Here is a 26328-nt window from a genome sequence, read left to right on the forward strand (position 1 = left end):
GATGCCCGAGTAGAGTTGGGGACATGTTGGTGTCCTGATGCATCAGTTAGTATCACAGGATTGCAGCTGAGGCAGGGCAGCCTTCCCAATTTGGCTGGTAACATCTTGATAAAGTTCTCAAGGCCTGCAGTCAGCCTCTGACAGCTTCTCTGGGCAGCAGTTTCATTTTGGGCCGCTCCTGCTGCCCGCCTGCCCACCCAGCTGTCAGGCTGCTGTCTCCTGCCAGGAAAAGCCTGGGACTCACTGGGTTTCAAGAGTCTTTGACTTTCATTCCCTGAGTGCACCGTGTTCTGAGCACGGCCCCCAATCAACAGGCAGGAGGCCAGTTTAAAGGCATAAAACTTACTTTCGTTTACTTTTACATGTTGCCTAAAAAGTAGAAAGACTTAGGGGCGCCTGTCTTGTTCAGTTGGTAGATTATGTGACTCTTGATCTCAGGTTGTGAGTTTGAGCCCCACATTGGGTGTAGAGATTACTTAAAGAAAATCTTAAAAAAAAAAAAAAGTATAAAGACTTAAATCTAAATCCTAGATTAACTAAAATCTTTGGCTTATCCAGGTTTCCCCCCAAATTAGAATCTGAGATAAAGGTTTCTGTGTGGATAGTTTATTTAGGAAGTAGCCCCAGGGAGCAGGAGTGAAGAACAGACAAGGAGCAGGGGCCAGAAGAAGAATGAATCATGAGTATCCCTCGGGATCTTTTGAAATGCCTTAGGAAATATATCTCAGGAGCATCTATTCCAAGAATAAAGGGAGAAGCATTTAAAGATTTTATTTTTAATGTTTATTTATTATTTTGAGAGAGAGAGAGGCAGAGTGCAAGCAGGGGAGGGGCAGAGAGAGAGGGAGACACAGAATCCGAAGCAGGCTCCAGGCTCCGAGCTGTCAGCCCAGAGCCTGATGCGGGGCTCGAACTTATCGACCGTGAGATCATGACCTGAGCTGAAGTTGGATGCTTCACCAACTGAGCCACCCAGTCACCCCTAAAGATTTTATTTTTAAGTAATCTCTACACCCAACATGTGAGTTGAATTTACAATCTCCAGATCAAGAGTCCCGTGTTCCACCAACAGAGCCAGCCAGGCACCCCAAAGGGAGAAGCATTTAGCCATCACCTCCCATTCCCGTTGGTCAAGGGTTGCCTCACAGGGCATTAACATCTCACGCTTCCAGGTGAGTTTTGAGGCTGACAAGTACCCCCTCCATCCCCCCATGAAAGAAGTGAAAGAGGTAAGCATTGTTAAGTTGCACCTGAGAGCATCTATCACATTGGAATAAGAGGTGAGCCCAAGAGGACCTGAAGTGGTACACAGAGATGTCTGATCTAGTCTACAGATATATTAACATGTCCCACCATCACCACCCATGGGCCCTCTCTTGACCACCTGCAATGGAAATCTTTTATTCTTGCCTGTTCAGCACCATTTCTGGCAGCAGCATCCTTACTTTGGGGATTGAGAAACCAAGCCTCCCCCACTTTCATTCTCTGTGATTGGGTGAATCTGACATCCCCATATCCCTACACCCTCAACTCCAAAGTTTGGTCAAGTCTCAGGTCCAGCCAATCTACACAGTCTCTTCCTCCCCTCTAAATAGAATGATTGGTTCAGGAATGGTCACTAGATCCTATCAGTGCTTAGATCTTCTCTTGGGATCTACGTGGCCATATACCGGGGGAGATGATTCCATGCCAAGTTCCAGGAGTAGGATTTAAAGGGCTTAAACCAACCAGCACACCCATTCCACTGGATGTAGATGCTAATTTCAGAGTGGCCTTGTGACCTAAGTGGCCCCGCCAGGCTGACACCAAGGGCTTTGGCTTGAAATGCAGGAAGAGATGTTTTCTTTTGAACACTAAAGTGAGTAAGGAGGCCACAGTGCCAATTGCTGCTGGAGGTCATCCTGAGACTCTAAGGTCTCAGTCCCAGTCCTCACTGTATACAACAAAGCAAAAACACAGAAAAAACTGATCCTTGAGGTTGATTCAACATGCGAGTTGTTGAATCAACCAAACCTGAAGCTCAATCTACTTCTGGGTCTCCAGTTATGTGAATCCATTACACTCCTTCACTGCTCAAGTCAGTTTAAGGTGGATGTCTCACTACTTGCAGCAGAACACAATCCTAACTAAGACCTGGACTTAAGCACAAAAGAAAACCATCAGTTTGTGCAGCAGACAAGTCCTCGGGTGGAGACACTGAACAAACTGAGAATTCACATCTGTGATCTCATGTGATCGCCATATCGCACCCTGGTAACTGATACTCTGATCTCCACTTAACAGACAAAAACTAACTTCAAAGAAGTAAAAGCGCTAACCCAGTGGCTCTCAAGTGGGAGCAATTTTTCCCTCCAGGGAACACTTGGTAATGTCAGGAGACGTTTTTGGTTGCCACAACGTGGGGGAGAGGAAGGTGTGCCACTGGCATTGAATGGGTAGAGGTCAGGAATACTGCTCAACATCCTACAATGCACAGAACCGTCCCCAACAAAGAGTTATCTGGGCCAAATACCAATAGTGCTGTGGTTAAGAAACCCTGCTGGACTAACCCAGGGCTACTCAGATCCTAGGTTTAGAGTCAAACCCAAGTCACCCTGCCAAATGCAGCTGAACACCACTCTGGATATGCAGCGCAGCCCAGCATTGGAAGCAGGTGGGTGTGCTACAGCTAAGACCCAGGAAAACAAAGGGCCCGTGAGCTGGAGGAGAATGGAACCCAGCCACTTCACAGACACCACGATCTCGATCTTGTGCCAACTTTGCCCTTAGGCAAGTGTATTCCAGGGTGAGCCCCTTGCAGATTCCTGCATAATTTCTTGGCCCTGATGGTCTGTGCTTCAGGGGACCTGGGGAAATCTGTGGCTCTATGCCCAGGGTCTCAACTCCACTTCTACCTGTTTGCCTGGCATTTGCTGTACAAAATTGGAAATTAATAATTCATCTTGGAGGATGAATAATTCAACGGAGGAGACAAAGGGTCGCCAGCAATGGTTGTCATCACAAAAAGAGCCTATGTTTCCTTCTAAAGGAGGAGGGAAAAAGAGATTCTACAGCTAGGCTGGTGTCTGGACCAAAATGATCCTGATACTGAACAATTTAAACAAGCCCTCCTTTTGGGCATGGGGAGTTGATAGGGACATTGGGGGCACCCATCTCCCCCCCTCAAACCATGTCACTTCCAGCCTCTCAAACCTTCACAGTTCATTGTAGCCCAGCTTAATTGGCACCTATTCCAAGAAGCTTTCTCTGACACCCCCAACCAACTGAAGCTAAAAATAAATTTATTTGTTTATTTGAAAATATATTTCTCTGATCCCATGTATTAGCCACTTAACCCTGAACAATGCCGACCCCACACCTTCACACTAAGCCATATTTCTGCCACCAGAAATTCTTGGGCTATAGAGTGGCTTTTCTAGCTAGAAGGGGATGAAAGCTTTAGCAGAGAGCTCATGTGAATGATTATTAGCATTTTGGGGATCTTGCTCTTTTGAGGATCAGAAGAAAGTCTTGCAGCCTCACTACTGAAAAAAATTCCCCAATTCATCTGTATACAATTCAGGGGATACATAGATCCTGGGAGCCCCTACATGAACTCATGTTTGGAATTCCTGCCTCAAAGGGAGTCTTCTCTTAAGGAGAGGGACTATGATTGTCCGAAGCATGGACAACAGTTCAGCCCCTCAGGCTTGCATTTCCTTGAAATAGCCTTATTTCGGGCACTACTCTATGTAAGTGAAAAATCAGCAAGGAGCTATTAGATACTTGCTCTGTAACCCTGGTCAAGTCATTGCCCGTCTTTGGTCCACATTTTCTTTACTTGAAATTGGAAGAGTTGGTCTAGATTAACTTGGTGATTTGATTCAATCATTCCTTCCACAAGTATATTTTTTCTAGGATTTATTTTAAGTAAACTCTACACCCAACATTGGGCTTGAACTTATAATCCCAAGATCAAGAGTTGCATGCTCTACCGACTGAGCCAGCCAGGCACCCCTCCTTCTGCAAATATTTAATGCACCCTATTGAATGTCGGTTACCAAGTTAAGAACTAAGGATAAAGTTGGGAAACAAAACAGACAAGGTCCCTAACTTGTCAGAATGCATAGTCTAATGAGGGAGACAGTCATTGACTAAACAATCACACAAGAAATACAAGATGATGAGATGTGATCAATGCTACACAAGGGAAGTGCAGGGATCTAGCTAGGAATGTGTATGTCAGGGAATAATTATAACCTGGCTGCATTCTGGAGTCCTCCAAGGACTGTGCTGCCTGGGGAACATGAGAAGGATAGGGGTTCCCTCTTTTAGTGATGGTCAAGGCACATATCTTCCAGTAACTTCTTTTTCGTGATCTCCCTAGGAAAGCTGAAGAGCTGGCAATATTCCATTGCATTGAAACCCCAGATTCAATGGTTAAAAAACGTTAAGTTCCAACCTTTCCCATCTCCAAGTAGCTGAAACCTCTTTATTTCTGGTCCTATATGAAAAGCACAAGATGCTACCAAACAAAAAATGTTTAATCTCAAAGTGAAGCAAAGATCTCCCAGCCCAGCCCCAGCCCCCCTCTGCAATTTAAACCATGTCCCAACCTTTGAGGAATTATTTCCACCTCCTGGTTCTGTGGTTCCATAGTCCCACACTGATGATTATGGAGAGGCCTGGACGTGCCAATTGCCACTTTGATGGGTGGTCTGAGTGTAGAGTCTCCAGGCCGCATGGGGCAGACGGAGCTACCCTTTCATCTCCCTGGGTGGGGCTTTAGGCTGGAGCCAGCACAGAAATTTTGGTTCCAGTGCCCATTCTGCCACCCACCGGCTACAGAGCAACTCTAGGCAAGTCCCATCCCCTCTCTGGGGCCTCAGTGTCCTTATCCATAAAATGAGAGACTTAGGCTACGTGTTTGATAAGATTTCTTTCTTTGACTTGGGGATTCTCTGCCCTCTTCTTTCTAAAATGTGGTAACTTGGACATTTTTCCCCATCTTTACGACCATTGTTCACAGACCAGTGACAGAAGGCAAGACAACTACTATTTGTAAATTATAATGAGTGGATAATTAGCTGCCTTCAAATTAGGCCTCCCTTCTTGGAAGCCAGGAGGCTTAGTTTTTAAGTTGTTTACCATTATCATCATTTAACACTGTTTTCTCACTAAAACCCAGAGGGGTAGGGGAGAATGACAAGCAGATGTTTTGTTATTAGGGGCCCTGGGGGATGATTTGAGACTTTCACTGCAGTGATCATTCTCTAGATTCTTCTTGAGTCAGCAGAAGCTTTGATGAACTCAACAGAGGGCAGGGGGGATTGGCTAGTCACAGAGCAGAGGCCTGTTGAGAGAAAGCTGGGCTTAACAGAAAGCTGCTAGGGACAGCAGTTCCTGGTTGGGGACAGTGTAGATTATGAAATTAGTATTTTTAAAATTTTTTTAATGTTTATTTATTTTTGAGAGAGAGAGAGAGACAGGGACTAGCAGGGGAGGGGCAGAGAGAGAGGGAAACAGAATTGGAAGCAGGCTCCAGGGTCTGAGCTATCAGCACAGAGCCCAATTGCAGGGCTTGCATTCACGAACTGTGAGATCATGACCTGAGCCAAAGTCAGACGCTCAACCAACTCAGCCACCCAGGAGCTCTGGAAATTAGTATTTTTATGCAACATTTTGCAAAGAGATTTCTCTGCCATTGTTTCATTTTCTCATGAGGATACTTTGCTGCTACCTGAGCTCAAACCCACTACCATCTCCCACGTGAATGTCTCCCTTTGTATAGTCTCCCTGGCTGTGGTAGATTGCCTATAAAAATGGCCACCCAAAATCCATACACACAGAAAGTACATTAGTAGTTGCTCATGGATGGGAGAGGAGGGCCAATTCCAATCTCCTTGAATCAGGGCTGGCCTTGCAGCTTGCTTTGACTAATAGAATGTGGAGGAAATTCTAGGCCTCAAAAGATCTGGTAACTCCCACTGTTACCAGCTTGAGGCCCAGCCACCATGTAAAGAAGGGCTAAGACTGGGGCGCCTGGGTGGCGCAGTCGGTTAAGCGTCCGACTTCAGCCAGGTCACGATCTCGCGGTCTGTGAGTTCGAGCCCCGCGTCAGGCTCTGGGCTGATGGCTCGGAGCCTGGAGCCTGTTTCCGATTCTGTGTCTCCCTCTCTCTCTCTGCCCCTCCCCCGTTCATGCTCTGTCTCTCTCTGTCCCAAAAATAAATAAAAAACGTTGAAAAAAAAAAATTTAAAAAGAAGGGCTAAGACTAAGGTTTCTCAACCGTGGTACTATTGACATTTTGAGCCAGACAGTTCTTTGAGGTGGTGGGCTATCTGGTGCATTGTCAGATGTTTAGCAGCATCTTCGGCTCTTACCCACCAGAGGCGCCAGTTGTGACACCAAAAATGTCTCCAGACATTTCCCTTCATGTCCTGCAGGAGAAAATCACCCCTGCTTGAAAACCACCAGACTAGACTACTGAAGAATGAGAGACCATGTTGTAAGAAAGGCCCAGCCAGCTGCCAGCTGTCCCAGACACCCGAACCACACATGCGAATGAATGTTTCATCCTCAACTGAACACCCAATTGAACATAACCAAATGATAGCCCTAGCTGACAGCACACGGAGCAGAAGAACTGAACCTAGTCAATTCACAAAATCACAAGAAATAATATATCATTGTAAAACACTAGGTTTCGGGGTAATGTGTTTTGCAGCAACAAGTAACTGCTATACAGGCTCACCTCCAGAGGGCCTGGGTGGCTCAGTTGGTTAAGCATCTAAGCCTTGATTTTAGCTCAGGTCATGATCTCATGGTTCGTGAGTTTGAGCCCCGTATAGGGCTCTGTGCAGAGCCTGCTTGGGATTCTCTCTCTCTCTCTCTCTCTCTCTCTCCCTCTCTGCCATTCCCCTGCTCTCTCTCTCTATCTCTCTCCCAAAATAAATAAACTTTAAAAATTTTTTTAATTAAAAAAAAATACAGGCCTACTTCCGTTCTTGCCATTATTCATTCTCCACACTTTCAAGGCTACCAGAGTTGCCTTTCTAAAATACATTTGTGAAATTCCTTGATTCTATTTAGACCTTCCCCAGGGCCTTCCCCACCATTGACAGGAGAAAGTTCAAACTCCTAAACGTGGTCCAAAAGGCGCTTTATAATCTGGTCTTTCCTCGGGGTACCTCCAAGCCCCAAGATTCAAGCTATACACATCTACTTGCAATTTCTTGAACAGCCCATTCTTAAAAAAAAAAAAAAAAAAAAAAATTAGTGTCTATTTTTGAGGGGGGTGGGCAGAGATAGAGGGAGACACAGAATCTGAAGCAGGCTCCAGGCTCCGAGCTGTCAGCACAGAGCCCGTTGTGGGGCTCAAACCCACGAACCACGAGATCATGACCTGAGTGAAAGTCAGATGCTTAACCAACTGAGCCACCCAGGTGCCCCTTGAACAGCCCATTCTTTTTTACACCCCTAGGTCTTTTGCCACGCTGTGCTTTTTGCCTGTTATTCTCTTCCAACCCCATAAGTTCCCATGTTCCCTGAAAATTCAGATTAAATAGCATCCTCTTCATTCAGAATGTCCATGCAGATCCCACCATCTAAATGCTTTCTCCCTTGTGACCTCAAAATAACCATGTGTACATCTCACACTATGTACATCTATCTCATGTTGCACTTCATGTTATATTCATACTTCTGACAAGACTGTGAAACCCTTGAAAACTAGAACTAAGTCTTTTGTTGCTTTGTCGACAATACCTGACACATAATAGGTCCTCAATGAATGTTTGCTGAGCGGACATAGTAGGTTGAACAAGTAGTACTATTCCCATTATGCAGGAAATGAAGGGTCAGAAAAACTAAGCAGCTTGTCCAGTTTCCCAGTGAGCAGGCAGGGGAGCTGGGACAAACCAGGTCTTCAGGCTCTACCCCCAATCCATTTTCCACTTTAAAAAAAATGTTTATTCATTTTTAAGAAAGAGAGAGGCAGAAAGTGAGGGAGAGAGAATCCCAAGCAGGATCTGCACTGTCAGCGCAGAGCCCAACACGGGGCTTAAACTCACGAACCATGAGATCATGACCTGAGCCGAAACCAAGAGTTTGATGCTTAATCAACAGAGCCACGCTCAGTTCTTCCCACTTTTTTTTTATTTAAAAAACATTTTTTTATGTTTATTCATTTTTGAAAGACAGAGAGAGACAGAGCACAAGCAGGGGTGGGGCGGAGAGAGAGGGGGACACAGAATCCGAAGCAGGCTCCAGGCTCTGAGCTGTCGGCACAGAGCCCGATGTGGGGCTCGAAATCACAAACTGAGATCATGACCTGAGCCGAAGTCGGATGCTCAACCGACTGAGCCAACCAGGCGCCTCAGTCCTTCCCACTTTTTAAAAAAGTTTCTTCTGAGAGAGAGAGAGAGAGAGAGAGAGAGAACACATGTGAGCCAGGGGAGGGGCAGAGAGAGGGAGAGAGATAAAGAGAGAATCCTAAGCAAGCTCCATACTGTCAGTGCAGAGCCCCGATACAAGGCTTGAATGCATGAACGGAGAGATCATGACCTGAACTGAAACAAAGAATTGGATGCTTAACCGACTGAGCCACCCAGGTGCCCCATTTCCCACTTCTTTACTATGTACCTCTCCTGAACACACTTGGTCTGATTAAAGAATACCAATTGCTGCATACCCAAGGTGTACCTGTTCAATCCATGTGTTGACTTCTCATCACTATGTAGTGACTTGGTGTTTTTGTTTTGTTTTGTAATATACATCCAAGTTAGTTAGCACATGGTGCAACAATGATTTCAGGAGTAGATTCCTTAAGCCCCTTACCCATTTAGTCCATCCGCCCTCCCACAACCCCTCCAGCAACCCTGTGTTCTCTATATTTAAGGGTCTCTTATGTTTTGTCTCCCTCCTGGTTTTTATATTATTTTTGCTTCTCTTCCCTTACGTTCATCTGTTTTGTATCTTAAAGTCTTCATATGAGTGAAGTCATATAGCATTTGTCTTTCTCTGACTGACTAATTTCACTTAACATAATACCCTCTAGCTCCATCCACATAGTTGCAAATGACAAGATTTCGTTCTTTTTGATTGAACAAAGAACATCTTCTTTATCCATTCATCCATCAATGGACTTTTGGGCTCTTTCCATACTTTGGCTATTGTTAATAGTGTTGCTATAAACATTGGGGTGCATGTGTCCCTTTGAGACAGCACACCTGTATCCCTTGGATAAATACCTAGTAGTGCAACTGCTGGGTCGTAGGGTAGTTCTATTTTTGATTTTGGGGGAACCTCCACACTATTTTCCAGAGTGGTTGCACCAGTTTGCATTCCCACAGCAGTGCAAAAGAGATTCTCTTTCTCCACATCCTCGTCAACATCTGTTGTTGCTTGAGTTATTAATGTTAGCCATTCTGACAGGTGTGAGGTGGTATCTCATTGTGGTTTTGATTTGTATTTCCCTGATGATGAGTGATGTTGAGCATTTTTTCATGTGTCGGTTGGCCATCTGGATGTCTTCTTTGGAGAAGTGTCTATTCATGTCTTTTGCTCATTTCTTCACTGGCTTATTTGTTTTTTGGGCATTGAGTTTGATAAGTTCTTTATAGATTTTGAATACTAACCCTTTATCTGATATGTCTTTTGCAGATATCTTCTCCCATTCCGTAGGTTGCCTTTTAGTTTTGCTGATTGTTTCCTTCACTGTGCAGAAGCTTTTTATTTTGATGTTCATTTTTGCTTTGGTTTCCCTTGCCCCAGGGACATGTTGAGTAAGAAGTTGCTGTGGTCAAGGTCAAAGAGGTTTTTGCCTGCTTTCTCCTCAAGGATTTTGATGCCTTCCTGTCTTATATTTAGGTCTTTCATCCATTTTGAGTTTATTTTTGTGTATGGTGTAAGCAAGTGGTCCAGGTTCGTTTTTCTGCATGTTGCTGTCCAGTTTTTACCAGCATGATTTGCTGAAGAGACTGTCTTTGTTCCATTGGATATTCTTTCTTGCTTTGTCAAAGATTAGTTGGCCATACATTTGCGGGTCCATTTCTGGGTTCTCTATTCTGTTCCATTGATCTGAGTGTCTGTTTTTATTCCAGTATGTAGTTATTTGTAATGCCAGCAACTCCTAAGCCTGAACAGTTAACAGGCAACCTCAACCCTCTTGTCCCAGTGGGTGCCAGTCATAATCTTTAGAAAAAGCTAATGAGCTGGACATGAGAAAGACTTGGCATTTAGAAGTTGTGTAGAATGGAAGCCTGACGCAAAATGGCTTAGGGAAAACAGGAGGAAGAAAAGTCTGAGGAATCTGGATTCAGGTGCACCTGGATCCAAGGATCAAATGCTTTCATCCTGCTCTTTCATTCCCCGCTGCTTGCCATTTCTTTTTCCCAGCTCTGCTTCCTTTGCAGTGGCTTCATCCTTAAGTTCAGGTAGTGGTCTCTGACAGCTCTCAGCTTAGTTCTTTCTTATTGCTATTAATCTCATCTGAAAGAGAGTTTTCTATTGTTTTGACTTCAATAAAGATCCCAGAATTAGGTATTGTTGGATAGGTGACGATTATGTTTTTATTCTTGAACCAATCACTGTGTCTGTGGGTTTAGAAAATGCTAATTGGGCAAGCTCATCTTAAATTTTTTTTTAACGTTTTTATTTATTAAAAAAAATTTTTTTTAATGTTTATTTATTTTTGAGAGAGACAGAGACAGAATGTAAGTGGGTTAGGGGCAGAGAAAGAGGGAGACACAGAAGCAGAAGCAGGCTCCAGGCTCTGAGCTGTCAGCACAGATCCCAATGTGGGGCTCGAACTCACGGACCGTGAGATCATGACCTGAGCCGAAGTTGGATGCTCAACCGACTGAGCCACCCAGGTGCCCCATGTTTTTATTTATTTTTGAAGGAGAGAGAGAGAGAGAGAGACAGAGCATGAGCGGGGGAGGGGCAGAGAGAGAGTGAGACACAGAATTCGAAGCAGGCTCCAGGCTCTGAGCCATCAGCACAGAGCCAGATGCGGGGCTCGAACCCACAAACTGTGAGATTATGACCTGAACCGAAGCTGGACGCTCAACCGACTGAGCCACCCAGGCGCCCTGGTCAAGCCCATCTTAGATGGATGTAGTGGCCAGCTTCTAAAATGTCCCCCAGTGATCTTGCCTGTAGATACTCATGCCCTTATACGGTCCCCTCCTACACTAAACCAAGGCTGGCCTATGTGACCAATAGAAATATAGCTGAAGTCATGCTGAGTGACTTCCCAGGCTAGGTCATAGAGCCATTGCTGCTTGTAGTTTAACCTCTTGGATTGCTCCCTCTGAAGGAAGCCAGGGGCCATGTTGTGGGGATACTCAAACGACCCTGTGGAGAATAACTTTCCAATTGCCAGTACCAACTTGCCAGACACATGAATGAACCACTTTGGAAGTGGATTCTTCAGCTCTGATCAAGTCTTCAGATGAGTACAGTCCCAGTTGACATCTGATTGCATCTTCATAAGGGACCCTGAGCCAGAATCACCCAGCCAAGCCAGTTTGGAATTCTTAACCTACAGAAGCCATATAACATAATAAATTATTACTATTGTTTTTTTTTTTAAGTTTACTTAGTTATTTTAAAGTAATTTCTATACCCAACATGGGGCTCAAACTCATGACCCTGAGATCAAGAGTCACTTGCTCTTCCAACTGAGCCAGTCAGGCACCCCATGATTATTATTGTCTTAAGCCACTGAGTTTTGGGGCGATTTGCTGCACAGCAATACATAACTGATACAATTGCTTACTTACCGCTCAGCTGTAGGTAAGGGATCAGTTGAACTCCATGTGGACTGAAGTGGAAGAAATAACTCCCTGAGGAGGAATCAAGTTACTGTCAGGGGGAAGGTGAACAGGGGAAATGAACAGGGGGTGGGCCATACAGCAGCTAACCCCAACAATGGGTTCTCCACGGACACTTACTTGCTGGAAGACTGAAGCACTAAGGTGATACTGATTCATTTTAGGTGACTCAGAGCATCTGAGTGGGGGGTGGGGAGGTGGGGGTGGATAAAGGCCCAGAAATTCCTGTGCTGATTTTCCAGCTCCAACTACTGACAGTTTTTCTCTCAAGTTATCCCTAGACTTGATTGGTTAGGGGCACCACAGACACTTTCATTGTCAACCCAAATATTTACTATTAAAGTAAGTTATTTGTTGTTTTTCTTTTAATCTGGACAGTTGAAGCCCCCAAATTCCTCCACATTGTGTGACTAATGTATGGCTTAAGGCTTCTTTTAAAATGGCTTTTTTTTTTCTTGAGAGAGAGAGAGAGAGAGAGAGAGAGAAGTGGGGCTCACTCGAAGTGGGGCTTGTGTTCACCAGAAGTGGGGCTTACGTTCACCTGAAGTAGGGTTCATGCTCCCCCCAAGAGGAGCATGAGCTCATCTGAAGTGGGGTTCACGCTCACCCAAAGTAGGGATCGAGCTCATTTGATGTGAGACTCGAACTCACAAACCTGGGCTGAAGTCAGATGCTTAACGACTGGGCCCCCCAGACACCCCTAAAATGGGTTATTAATTTAATTTCAATTGGACATATGTTAGCTTAGACAAAGATGTCTCCTTTGGAAACTCAGATTCCTTATTAATCTCTTTAGGCAAAGAAGAGAAAACAAAGGTAAAGGAAATATAAGGGTTAACACTCTAACTGATAAGGAATCTTCCTTCCTTCCTTCCTTTCTTCTTTCCTTCCTTCTTTCCTTCCTTCCTTCCTTCCTTCCTTCCTTCCTTCCTTCCTTCCTTCCTCTCCTTCCTATCATGTGCCTGGCATTGTCTATACTATTTCATTAAACCTCCTGATGATCAAGAAGTGAGCATTAATGACCCCCCCCTTTTTTAAGATTTTATTTTTAAGTAATCTCCACACCTAACATGGTACTTGAACCTACAGCCCCGAGATCAAGAGCCACGTGTTCCACCAACTAAACCAGCTAGGTGCCCAAACGACCCCTTTTAACAGATGAGAAGACTGTGACACATTTGGAGAAGTTAGGTGTCTTCTTGGATGATTTGTCTTTTTACAGTTCTGTTATTTAGCTCCAAAATCTTAGTGATATTAACACCCATAAGGAAAGATGAAACGCATCCATACATTTTTGCCAGAAGTCTTATTTTAAGCTTTCTCTGTGCCAAAGGCTGCTACAAATGATTTCCATCCGACCAATCACCAAGATACAGATTATATATCCTGTGTGCCCAACGTGTGTGGTGCCAGAGAGAAAAAATCCAGGGAGTTTCTGGCACCTTTTCTGCCCCTCTGTTACCAGACCAAAGTGGGTCTGCCCTTGGTGATTTATAGAAAGAGACTACGTCAGATGGAGTTGCCACATGAGTAATCTTCATTTGTACAAATAAGGAGATTATGGGGAATAATTTCCAAAGCCCTGACTCTTTGAAAAAGGAAGGCAGGCTCCTTTGATGGGGCTTGGGATGAATGTTCAGAAGGAGATTTGAACATTACAATGAGGTTGAGGTAACTGTTGGTTACTTCTGGCACTTTCTGATTCATCTGTACAGGGATCTTCCACAAATGCTTCATTTTCTGTTACAACAGTTCGTTAGTTTATTTTTAAAAAGTAAGGTTGAAAGCTAGGCAGAAGCTTCTAGGAGTTTAGTTCTTAAAAGCTAAGACTGACAGTGAAGTAAAAGCTTCTACTAGAAATTTCCTGAGTTCCTGGAGTCAGGCTGGTGACATATCCATATCAGTAGATGATCAGCTTTGCCCGAAAAATGACAGCAATTAAAGGAAGCACCCATTGTTTTGACACAGCTTGCACTATTTGGCCACAGAATTTTTCCTGGACTTGAGACCCTCAAACTTGTTTCACGGAACTTAGGCCAGCCCTTGGTAGGGAGGTTATGAGGGCAAGCTCTGGAGCTAGACAAAGCTGGGTTCAAATCCCCACCCCATCAACTTATAAGCTCTGTGACCCTGGTTTGGTCTCTAAACCTCTCTGTAAAATGGGATAATAATAATTACTACAGCTTACAATTCTTTTTGTGTGTGTGTGAAGGTTTTATTTTTAAGTAATCTCTACACCCGACATGGAGCTCAAACTTACAACTCCAAGATCAAGAGTTGCATGCTCTACCAACTAAGCCAGTCAGACACCCCTCATAATTCATATAAAGAGTCAAGAGATAATACTTAGTCCAGTGCCTGTGATGGACTAAAGGCCTGATAAACGTAGTCATTGCTACATGGGATAAACCAAGCTTTACCTCGCTGCACCTCCGCTTCCTCTTCCTGAAGACCTGGAGTTGATGTGTGTCCTTTAAGCATCTGTGACAGGCAGACTCTTAGGTGACCCCTAATGGTTCCCACCTCCTGTTATTTATGCCCTTATGTAATTCCCTCCTCACAGTGTGGGCAGGACCTTGACTTGCTTCTAAAAAATAGAACACGGCAAAGGTGCTACGGTGCCACTTTCCTGATTAAGATACATGAGATTGTGACTTCTGTCTTGTTAGCAGATTCTCTCTATTGCCTTGTTAGCTTACATGCTTTGATGAAGCAGGCTGCTGCATTGGAGAAGCCCATGTGTTAAGGAACTGGGGGTAGCCTCTGGCCAAAATCCAGCTAGGAACTGAGACTTTCAGTACAACGACCAAGGAACTGAATTTGGGCAACAGCTACATGAACTTGGAAGGAGATCCTTCTTCAGTTGACCCTTCAGATGAGACTCCAGCCCTGGCTGACCCTTTCCTTGCAGCCTTGTGGAAGACCCTGATGCAGAGGAGTCAGCTAAGCTGTGTCAGATTCCTGGCCCATAGTAAATATGAGATCATAAATGTGTGTTGTTATAAGCTGCAAAGTCGGTAGTAATTTGTTAGGCAGCAATACATAACTAATATAGTATCCAATCCCTCCCATCCCATTTCTGGTTCAGAGCCCATCTCCCCTACTTCCTTAGCACCCTGAATTCATCACAAATCCTTATAGCTTTTGGTTTTCTTGCCACCCCCTACCTTGTAAGCTTCTTCGGGACAGGTACTGGGCTTGTTGTTCCCTATAACCCTAGTGCAGACAGCAGGGCCTGGCACTAGGAGGGTGCTGGATAATATTTCATGACTCACAGGGCTGGGTTGTGTGTTCCATTAGGGGATTCCATAACACTCTCATGATAATGGTGGTTTTTGAATCCTTACTGTGTGCCAGGCACTGAGATTAAGGCCAGGTTGTGTAATTTTTTTAAGTTTATTTATTTATTTTTGAGAAAGAGAGAGATAGAACCAGCGGGGGAGGGGCAGAAAGAGAGAGGGGTACAGAAGATCTGAAGTGGGCTCTGTGCTGACAACAGAGAGCCCAATGTGGGGCTCCAACTCAGGAACCGTGACATCATGACTTCATCCGAAGCTGGTCACTTAACAGACTGAGCCACCCAGGTGCCCCTTGGGTTATGCATTTTTAACCAGCTTTCTATGATGACTCTGATGCATAGCCAGGTTTGAGAGCACCAACCCTATACCACCTAAGACATTCTGTGGAAATTTTGCCTTTTGCTTTTAAGATAGCTCTATGCAGTCTTCCTGATTTGAAACAAAAACAAAAACAAAAAACCTTTTTGCATTGCACACACACAGGAAAGTGCACAACTCATAGGTGTACAATTTGATGACTTTTCCAAATTGAACACACCTACTGAATGTCCCCAGTCTCACTTGTGGCCCCTTCCAGTCATGAGCCCCAGAGATAACCACCATCCTAAACCTATCACCACTCACTAGTTTTGCCTGTCCTAGAAGTTCCTATCAACAAAATTTGAGTCTGTACCACTTTGCTTTTTTCTGCTCAACACCATGTTTATGCTTTTGACTTGTTAAAACTACTCTTTTGGACTAAATTTGTAAAACAATGACTGAGAAGGTTAGGAGGGAGGTGGAAACCTGAGATTCTGTAAAGCCAGGTACAATACTTTCCAACAGGTTGAACCTCTAGGGAGAGAAGAGGGGGCAGGGCGCGTCGTTACAGTCGGGCCTGTTCCTTGTGGGGGCGGAGTCTTAAGGCTGGGGGCGTGACCACGGGTCCGGCTTCTCTAAGGCAGTTAGCACCGGGGGCGGGGGCGGGGCCGAGGCTTCCTGTCTGCGCCTGCGGAATCGCCGTTTGACCCCGGAAGTGTCGGCGCAGTGGGAGCTGTCACCGTGGACGGCGGCGGCGGCGGCGGCGGGGGCGGCACAGCTCCGGTAGTGGAGCCGCCGAGGTGAGTGCGTGGCTGGGCCCTGCCGAATAGGGGGCATCCGGTCTGGGAGGAGTCGCGGCCATGCCCCCGGCGGCTGCGGGCCTCTCCGCCTGCCTGGCGGGGCCGAGACTGACGCTGCCCCAGGGGCCGTGAGTCGCCCCTGAGGCCAGGCCGCCAGAGCCGTGAGTCTCGGGTTCGAGGCTCAGCCCCAGAGTGACCTTGGACGAGTCACAGGCCTTCTACTCTCACTCTGGGTTTCAGTTTCCTTAGAGTTCATTCATTCGTTAACAAATACATGTCTAGCGCCTCCTGCACAGATCTAGGCGCTGGGGATACAAACAGCAAGACAAACACGTGGCAGGAGACAGCGACAAATAAAGGCACAAGATAATGAAAGATATGCCAGTAACTGCGGAGTGAATACTTTAGGTCAGGTTGTCTGCGAACATCTCTGAGGAAAGTAATATTGAATTGAGACCAGAAGGGTGATGACAGACAGAGAAACTGAGGCAGCAGTAGCCCTGGCAATGCTCCCAGGCCTTATTGTAGTTGGTGCTTGCACCAAGCTCACCTTCTATAGAAAGCCTTTTTCTAAGTTTTGGCTTCTGCTGCCCTGCTTGGCATGAAGGATGCACTGGCGGGCACAGATGGAACTTAGAGCCTTTTGGGAACTTAGAGTCTAGTCTTTGCCTAGTTAATTTCTACCCATACTTTAGATGAAACTCAAATCTTCCTTGACATGCTCCCTCCCTCAACTGTTCTCTCTGTTAAATGCTGTCACAGCCCCAGGGGCCTGACCTACATAGCATACATCATGGTATAACTAGTTTGTATGGCTATTCAATTCATATCTGTCTTTCCCATAAAGACTGTAAGGTCTATGAAGGGCAGGACCAAGTCTATTATTTGTCCACCTTGGTATTTGCCAGGCTTCAATGCTTGGCACATAGTAGGTGATCACAAATGACTAATCATTAATCATTGATATGGTCTTTGCTCTCCAAGGGTTCATAGGCAGTCTCTCTGCCACCAGGTTATTGTCTTTTCTTTCTGATTATATCTCTTCTCTACTTAAATGACTCCTCACTGCCTTCAGATGAAAGACCAAAATCTTTAGCATAGCATTGGAGGCTCTCTTTTTTGAGAGAGAGAGAGAGAAAGGGAGAGAGAGAGAGAGAGAACGAGCACAATCAGGGGAGGGGTAGAGAAAGAAGGAAAGACAATCCCAAGCAGGCTCTGTGCTGTCAGCACAGAGCTTGACTTGGGGCTTCATCTCATGAATGTGAGATCGTGACCTGAGCTGAAATCAAGAGTTGAAGGCTTAACCAACTGAGCCACCCAGGAGCCCTGGAGGCTCTTTGTAAAATGTCTTCACCTTTCCTATCCAACCTCATCTCTACTTCTGTCATCCCCTTCCTGACCTTGTGTTTTCAGCCATGCCAAATGTTTCCCTCTTCCTTCAAAGCCACTGGTTCTGAGTCTTTGTTCACACTTGCTCTTTGCTTGGAATGTTCTTCCTTCCCATCTTTCCTTCCTATCTTTCAACAACCAGTTATGGGTCATCTTCCCTTTCTCTGCTGTGCTTGTTTTGGATATTTCCTATTACAGCTCTGATCACACTGAATAATCATTTATATGCCTAGGACCCAGAATGTATTCAGTCAGTGTTTGGTGAGTAAATGAGGAAGTCCCAAGTGTCCTGCCTATGGTTGGGACTTGTAATCACAAGCAAACCTTATTGAGTGCTTATTATGTGCCAAGTACTGTGTTGAACACTTACCATCGATTCTTCTCACATCTCAATTTTACAGGTGAGGAAATCAAGGCTTAGAGAGTTTAAGGAACTGTCTCAAGGTCTCAAACATGGGTAGGAAAAGGTGGAGCCAGGATATGAACCCAGGCTGCAAAACTATAAAGCTCTCTTTTAACCACCACAGCAGCCTGGGTCTGAACCACCTTTATAGGCACTGGCTTGTATGAGTGGATTTCTTCTGAAATCAGGTAGCTGTCTCTATCCATCTAGGCCTGGTCTCTGTGGCTTAGAATTTAAAGGACAAAGAGCCACCACCTACTATGGCTCTTTCCCCAACCTAGGTCCCTACATTGGACACTCCCACAACCGTCTTTGGAATGTGAATATGGAAAGAACAGGGCCTGTGAGTCATTTAGATTCTGCACTGGTGAGCAGACCCCTGGTGTTCCCAGCTGCCCTCCCAGCATCACTAGGGGGTTAGGAAATAAATATTTTTAGTATGTACAGCACAGGAGACCCAGGTGCTAAAGCAGAAGGTCTGGGCTTCAGTTTCAACTTGGCCACTAATGTATCTGCCTTGAGCAAATCGAAGTCCCTCTTTGGACATCTGAGCATAATAATCCTTGTTGTGCTTAACTGGGTTGTGAGAGGCTAGTAAGATAGTAACTTGATTAAAAATGATGTATGTGCAGGCACCTGGGTGGCTCAGTCTGTTAAACATCCGACTTCGGCTCAGGTCCTGATCTCATGGTTCGTGAGTTCGAGCCCCACATCAGGCTGTATGCAGACAGCTCAGAGCCTAGATCCTGCTTCTGATTCTGTGTCTCCCTCTCTCTCTCTGCCCCTCTCCCACTCATACTCTGTCTCTCTCTCTCTCTCAAAAATAAGTAAACATTAAAAATTAAAAAAAAATAATGTACATACAACATGTGTACATTATCGTTTTACAAAGCTGAAAGGTGAAAACTTACCCAAGCCCCTTTCATTACTTCACCTTGTGATTATTTTGAGGCCACCTCATGTGTGCAGGGACGACATATCTGACCCACTGAGATTCTAGACCTGGAATAAGCCTTGAGGACTAGACAGAGTGGTCCTCTCTCTTTTACATCCTTTTATAATGGGTATCTTCACAGTCTTTAAAACAGCCCATGAACTAAGATCCTTTATGTACCAAGCTGCTTCCTACCTTCTTACCTTTGCTCTTGCTGTATCCTCTGCCTGGAGCACCCTTCTTCCTGGCTAATCGCCACTATCAAGACTCAATTCAGGCTTTCCTGATCCTTTAGGCTCCCTAGAAATGCTTTCCTGACAGCAACACCCAAGTTCAGCTACACTATCACTAGACTCAGTACAGCTAATGGTTAAGAGCCAGCCAGCTTCACCAACTACTGAGTCCTAGGGAAAGTTTCTCATCTTCTCTGAGCCTCTGTTTCCACATTGATGAAATGGGGATAAAAATAGACTCAACCTTAGAGTTGTCATGAGCATTAATATATGCCAAGCATGTTAATGCTGAGAAAAGGCCTAGGAAAAGCACCAGCATATGATAAGCATGTTGCTGCTGCTGCTGCTGCTGCTGCCGTTATCATTGTAATTATTGGACTGTAAGCTCCTGTGGGGCAGAGACCCTGCATTATCAGTCTGTCTTAATAACCCCAGAGCCTGGCCTGATATCTGAGATACGGGCCTCCCTGTAACTCATAGCTGACTGAGCCCCTCACCTCATCTGTGAGGTTCTCAGGAGGTGACAGATGGTTTCCTCATCCCAGGCTCAATATGGCTTTATGTTGTCATTGAGACTGTGCTGGCCTTTTATGGCATGTCTTCCATTAGTGAATTAGGGGCCCGATTCACTTCCGTTCCATGATTCAGCCAATATGCATGTCCCTTCTGTGGGTCAGGCCAAGTAGAATTATGGACAGAACATTGGATGGGAAGACAAGAGACATGATGTCTGCCACTCACTGACTCTGAGGTGGGTTTGGGCCTCTGCAGAAAAGAGCTCACACTGGCAGGTTTCTGTGAATTCCGTTGTCCTCTCTGGTCCTTCTGTTCATCCATGTCCTTTTTCCTTGAAGCCTAAGGAGGTTGTAAAATATTAAAACTGTCTATAAGTGAGTGAGGAAAGGCTCATGACTCCATTCCCTCAAAAGACTGCCAATCTGGTTAGAATTCTTAAGAAAAGTGTCCTCATATTCAGTCACTCATTTGACGAGTCAAACATTTGATGAGACCAACTCTGTATCAGGCCTGTCACAGAAAAGATAGCAAGAGAAGGAGAGCCCAGGCACTGTCTTCACAGAGCTCAGAGGGACCACAGAGTTGGAGCCATAATGAAAATAATCTGTGTACTTTTTTTTTTTTTTCACGTTTATTCATTTTTGAGAAGAGACAGAGCATGAGCAGGGGAGGGGCAGAGAGAGAGGGAGACACAGAATCTGAAGCAGGTTCCAGGCTCTGAGCTGTCAGCAGAGCCCTATGTGGGGCTTGAACCCACGAACTGTGAGATCTATGACCTGAGCCGAAGTCGGACGCTTATCCAACTGAGCCACCCGGGTGTCCCCCAAAATAATGTACTTTTAGCCGATACAACACAAAGTCAGTGGGAATATATCAGAAGTCACTTGGGGAGTGTTTTCCTCCTCAGTTGAGAACTCCAGCATTAGGCAGAAAAGTCACCTCTGTCTGAATTAGTAGGTACAAGAACTGGGTCTTCAGGGACTAACTCAGGAGCCTCCTGAGGCCAGAGGGTGAAGCCTCTCTCCTGGCTCTGAGATCAGTTCCAGAGCAGGCTCCTTCCACCAGGAGCCTATGTGTCTGCTCTCTTCTTCCCATCCATATTCCTTACAGGAGGGTCACACAGCACAATGCCATCTCTGCCCTTGGACCAACTCCAGATCACCCACACGGACCTGAAGACAGGAAAACTGAGGACTTCACCAGCGCTGGTGAGCCGGTACCTTGAGGCTGTTCAGCCTGATATTATCATTCTTGCAATTTCAGAAGCAAAAAGCAAATTCCTCCTTTATCTGTTCCAAGAATGACCCGAGGGCCACAGTCAATAGTAATTCAGTAGCTGGGACACTACTAGATCCTTCCAGACCCGGTGCAGAAGTTTCCTTTCTGAGCAGCAGCTTGAATTTGAGTAGTATTTTCCATGTTGCCACCCCACACCTTTCCTCCAAAGCATTTCATTTTGAATCAGAGTCTGATGGCAGTTCTGACTCAACCTGAGCTGGCCTAGAAAAAAGATCTAGCCCAAAGTCTGGTTTGGGGATTTGACCCTGTGGGAAGTGTTCAGGTTTCAGGTAGGCCTTTTTCAGAGCTGTCTCACCTATTATCCACACTTAAGGGGGAACGCCAGTTTCAGAGGTCAGGCTGTCTTTTATTGCAATGGGCTAAGTGCCACCTGCCACATACCAACTCTGCAGGGCTTGGGAGACTGAAAAATAAGGAGGCTGTGAGCTGCAGAGTGAGATATGGGCTACGGAGAGGTGCCAGGCTGCTGAAGGAGACAGACGTGGGGACTAGAGTCCCCGTACCCACTTACTGTTTTCCCAAGAATGTGAGCTTCCTTGAACAAGCTCAAGTATTGAGGAAGTATTTTCTAGGGGGGTTCGAGTAAAGTCGTGGGAAACAAGAGCTTGATATTTTATTTCCTGCTTTCTGGATGGCTTCTTATTATTTCCTAACTACTCTTTAGTAATATGACTTAACATTTGTAGAGCACTTTCTCTGGGCCAAATCTTTCTAAACACTTCACTTGGATTATCTCATTTAAGCTGTACCATGGCCCTGTGAGTAGGTATTTTGATTGTCCCCATTTTACAGATGAGGAAACTGAAAGTTCAGGGTCACAGAACTAGGAAGTTAGGGGAGCCAGGATGGGAGCCCAGCTAGACTGACTCTCATACCCTTAAACTTTCTGCTATAAAGCCTGTGGGTTTGTTTTCATAACCTTTTTATGTGAGGAGGGTGTTTATCAGAAAATCTGGAACTGTTCTGCCTAGTATGGTAGCCACAGTGCAATAGTCATTCGCCACATATAGGGATTGCACATTTGAAATGTGGATAATTTGAAGAACTGCATTTTTTATTTAATTTTAGTTAATTTAAATTAAAATAGCCCATGTGGTGAATGCCTACTGTATTTGTTAGCACAGGTATAGAACAGTTCCATTAACACAGAAAGTTCTGGGGCACTTGGGTGGCTCAGTTGGTTAAGTGTCCGACTCTTGATTTCGGCTCAGGTCATGATCTCACGGTTTGTGAGTTTGAGCCCCATATTGGGCTCTGTGCTGACAACGCGGAGCTGCTTGAGATTCTCAGTCTTCCTCTCTGCACTTCCCCGCTTGTGCGCGCGTGCACGCTCTCTCTCTCTCTCTCTCTCTCTCTCTCTCAATAATAAATTTAAGGAAACATTAAACACACACACACACACACACACACACACACAGAGTTCTGTTGGGCTGGTGGAGACTGACTTCTTAAGTAGTTGACTCTGATTTTCCATCTCAGTCCTTCTCCATGTACTTAATACCTGGGTTGCTAGGCTGTGGGCTCCATGAGAACAGGGACCTGGTCCCTTCCCTTCATTCTGGTTTCCCAGTGCCGGGCGCATTTCTCTCAGGAAACTTTCAGTAAATGAGTCAAGAACTCCAGACAGGCTTTGTGCCAGATGCTGGAGCTACAGAGAAAATAGACATGGTTCCTGGCCTTGAGGGGTGTGTGGACTAAGAGCAAAGGAGTCCAGTAGTTTCTCTATAGTGTGATCAGGGTTGTGATAGAAGTCCAGGTGGCTATGTGGGTGCAGAGCCCAAGCCACTGATCCAGACTGAAGGACTGTAGGGCAGGGAGGTCTTGGGAGTGGTGGTGGGGGGCGGGGGGGAGGCATGCACAGCTAGGGAAGGCTTCCTGAAAGAAGGGGATCCTGAACCAGGTATTGAAGGGGGGATAAGCACTAGCTGGGCAGAGCAGTGGGAGAAGGATGAACCCGGAAGGAGGACCCAAGTATACTTACTGTCCCGGAGTCTTGAGAGAGCCTGATTCCTACACCAACCACCAGTGACTCGGGTGTAAGCAGTATCATTGAGTTAAGGCTCACAAGCTTTGCGTTAAATCTCACACATACTTGGCCATGTGACCAGAACATAGTAAGCAGTCAATAATGGTGATGATGACAACAGTGACAAGTGGCAGAAGCTTCGAATGGGAAGTAGGGTGGGAAGAAGGATGAGCTGAGGGGAGACAGCTGCCTGATCAAGGAGTGGTCTTATTGACCATGCTGAAGGATATTTACCCACTGTGTATTTGTCTCTCTTTTTTTTTTAAGTGTATTTATTTATTTTGAGAGAGAGCGAGAGCACAAGTGGGAGAGAGGCAGAAAGAGAGGGAGAGAGAGAATCCTAAGCAGGCTGTGTGTCATCAGCGCGGAGCCCACCCCGAGGCTCGATCCCACAAACTGTGAGATCATCACCTGAGTCGAAACCAAGAGTTGGACGCTTAACTGACTGAGCCAGCCAGGCGTCCCTGTATATTTGTCTCTTTAGTCCCAACTTAGGACAAGGAGATCTCTAGCCAAGGGGTAGCCACCACGCTGCCTTTGCAGGGTGATGGGTGGAGCTAATGTTTATTGAGTAGCTAACTGCACACACAGCACACACTTGGTGCTCTTGAAAATCCAAAAGAAATAAAGTCTTGGGCCCAAATGAGTGAATGAGCCCCCTGAGGAAGACAGGACTCACGTAGGGGAACATTTGGAGAGATGTATAAAATAGTTTCTTATCAAGATAAGCAGAACAGAAGTTTGATGGGCAGGGAATGTCCAGAAAGCTTCACAGAGCAAGTGGGACCTGAGCAGGCTTGAAAGGTGGAAGATACAGCTGGAGCCTGCTGCTCTCTGCCCTGAAATCTCCCGTGGCTCCTGTTACCTACAGAATAAAGTCCCCACTCTTGAATTTGGCATTCAAGGTCCTTCAAAGAACTTGGTGGGATCTGGTCCTTCATTACACACCTTCATTCTTCAGCCAGCCAGTAAATATATACGGAGAGTTGGCTCAATGCCAGACACTATTCTAGGGACTGGGAATGCTGTGGTGAGCGAAGCCCAGATGGCTTCTGGAGACCTACAGGTTAGTGGGGGAGACAGAAGGCAGGCCCTCCCTTTTTACGTAACCTTATTAGGGTGTCATTGAAGGACACTAAACTGCACATATTTAATGTTTATTTATTTTTGAGAGAGAGAGTGTGTAAGTGGAGGAGGGGCAGAGAAAGAGGGAAACACAGAATCCAAAGCAGGTTCCAGGCTCTGAGCTGTTAGCACAGAGCCCAACACGGAGCTCAAACCCACAAGCTGTGACAGCAGGACCTGAGCCGAAGTCGGAAACTTAACCGACTGAGCCACCCAGGCATCCCTAAGCTGCACATACTTTAAAATATAAATTTGGTTGGTGTTGACACTAGTATATACCCACAAAGCTATCATTGTAATCAAGATAATGAACATTTCTACCACTCGCAAAAGTTTCTTTGTGCCCTTCTGTGATCCATTCTTTCTTCTCTCCCCATCTGTAGTAACCACTGATCTGGAAGTACTTTTGATATAGTTCAGCAGGTGCTATGGTTGGGGAAGCATAGAGGGCAAGTGTTAGGGGATCCCAGGTGAATCCCTAACCTAGTTAGGGGTGGGAGTTGGGGAGATGAGGTCAGAGCTGGGCTCAGAAGGATAAAGAGGGAGACCAGGATGGCACATGGGTACTGTAGGTCATTCAGTCCATCAGCAGCATAAGCTTTGCTTCAGATCCTGTCTCAGTTGCCTCCTTAGCCCTGTGACCTTAGCAGAATTCCTGAACCTTACTGATTCTTTGTTTCCTCCTCTGTAAAATGGGGAGAATACTATTTCCCTTTTAAGTAGTTGTAGATAAAAAAGAAATAGGCTGTGGGACATACCTACTCAGTAGCCCGGCATTGGGCAGGTCCTTGTTAAGTGGTGGCTTTTTTTTTTATGTTTTTTTAAATTAATTTATTTTGAGAGAGAGAGGGATTATGCATGTGTGCAAGTTGGGGAAGGGCAGAGAGAGGGAGAGAGAATACCAGGCAGGCTCCACATTGTCAACATAGAGCCCAATGTGGGGCTCAGACTCACAAACCCTGAGATCATGACCTGAGTCGAAGTCAGATGCCACCCAGGTGTCCCAGGTGTTGGCTTTTATTAGCACCATTCCAGTGTTCTCTTCCTCCAAATCTATTTCCCACCACCTAGTGCATTCTAGTTCCCTTTTATTTCATGGCCCATTTTTATCCCTCCATAAAATACCATTTTTCTCATCTAAAAATCTTTCTCAATTTCAGAGGCCCAGCTTAGATGCTGCCTGCTCTGGGAAGTTGTCCCTTGTCCTCTAGGTACAGTTGTCCCCTGTCCTGTAGGTATCTCTAGGTACCTTTTGCACTCCCACGGTATCTATGCCAGGTTTGCGTTGTCACTTCCTCTGTTTTGTGCTCCCTTGATGGCTTAGATGTGCATCTGCCCCTCTGGAGCATAGGCTCTGTGAGCACGTGGATGTTTTCTTCATGTACATGAACATGCACATGACACACAACAGTGTGCCAGTAAATGTTTGTAGGATCGCAAGGAAGGTAGAATTTCAGGGTGTGTGTGCACGTACACATCTGTCAGAGGAGTAGGGGGTGATGAGTAGCCCTGCCTAAAAAGTGACCTAAGAGGAGAAATGACAACAGATAGAGGAGGGGAAGAGCTTGGAAATCAAGGAGATGAATTTAGATCCTAGAGAGTTGTTTTGAACTTGTTTCAGTCAGCAGGATTTCCTTTTTCAAAAAATTTGCACCTGGAAGCCCACTGTATAAATCCTGATTTCTTTTTTTTTTTTTAAGTTTTTATTTATCATGAGAGAGAGATAGAGAACAAGCAGGAGAGGGCAGAGAGAGAGGAGGACAGAAGATCCAAAGCAGGCTCTGTGCTGACAGCAGAGAGCCCAAAGCAGGGCTCAAACTCACAGACCCATGAACTATGAGATCGTGACCTGAGCCGAAGTTGGACGCTTAACCGAGTCACTCAGGCGTCCCTTAAATTCTGATTTCAGTGGGAGGGATTCTGAAGGCTCCTCTCATAGCTGGCCCCCAAGGAATCCTTGTGTGATTCAAAGACACCACAGTTTGAAGACTTGCATCAGGCAGTAGGGAGACATAGGGGGTTCTTGAGAAAACTGACCAATCAGTTATGATTTTCCTGTCCCCCTGGACTGACAGACCTGGAAATGGGTGGATTGTGGTTGATAACCACTGAGATGTTGCCCCGCCTTCCTCCTATTACCACTTCCCCTGGAGAAAGCAGCCCTTATGTAGTCAGGGGAGAAAACTGA

At 45.6% G+C, this 26328-nt stretch overlaps 1 protein-coding gene across 2 annotated transcripts in view; it reads left to right on the forward strand.

Moving 5' to 3' along the window:
* The first annotated feature begins 16111 nt into the window (after positions 1-16111).
* Positions 16112-26328, forward strand: part of ASCC2 (activating signal cointegrator 1 complex subunit 2) — a 40673-nt gene continuing 30456 nt past the window's right edge. For both annotated transcript variants that reach the window (XM_042909963.1, XM_042909964.1), the window contains exons 1-2: positions 16112-16215; positions 20801-20898. In XM_042909963.1, the coding sequence (XP_042765897.1) occupies positions 20818-20898 (81 nt within the window). In that variant the 5' untranslated portion in view covers positions 16112-16215; positions 20801-20817. The remainder of the gene's footprint in view (positions 16216-20800; positions 20899-26328) is intronic.

Source organism: Panthera leo, chromosome D3 (genome assembly GCF_018350215.1).
Source record: "Panthera leo isolate Ple1 chromosome D3, P.leo_Ple1_pat1.1, whole genome shotgun sequence".
Lineage (NCBI taxonomy): Eukaryota > Metazoa > Chordata > Mammalia > Carnivora > Felidae > Panthera > Panthera leo.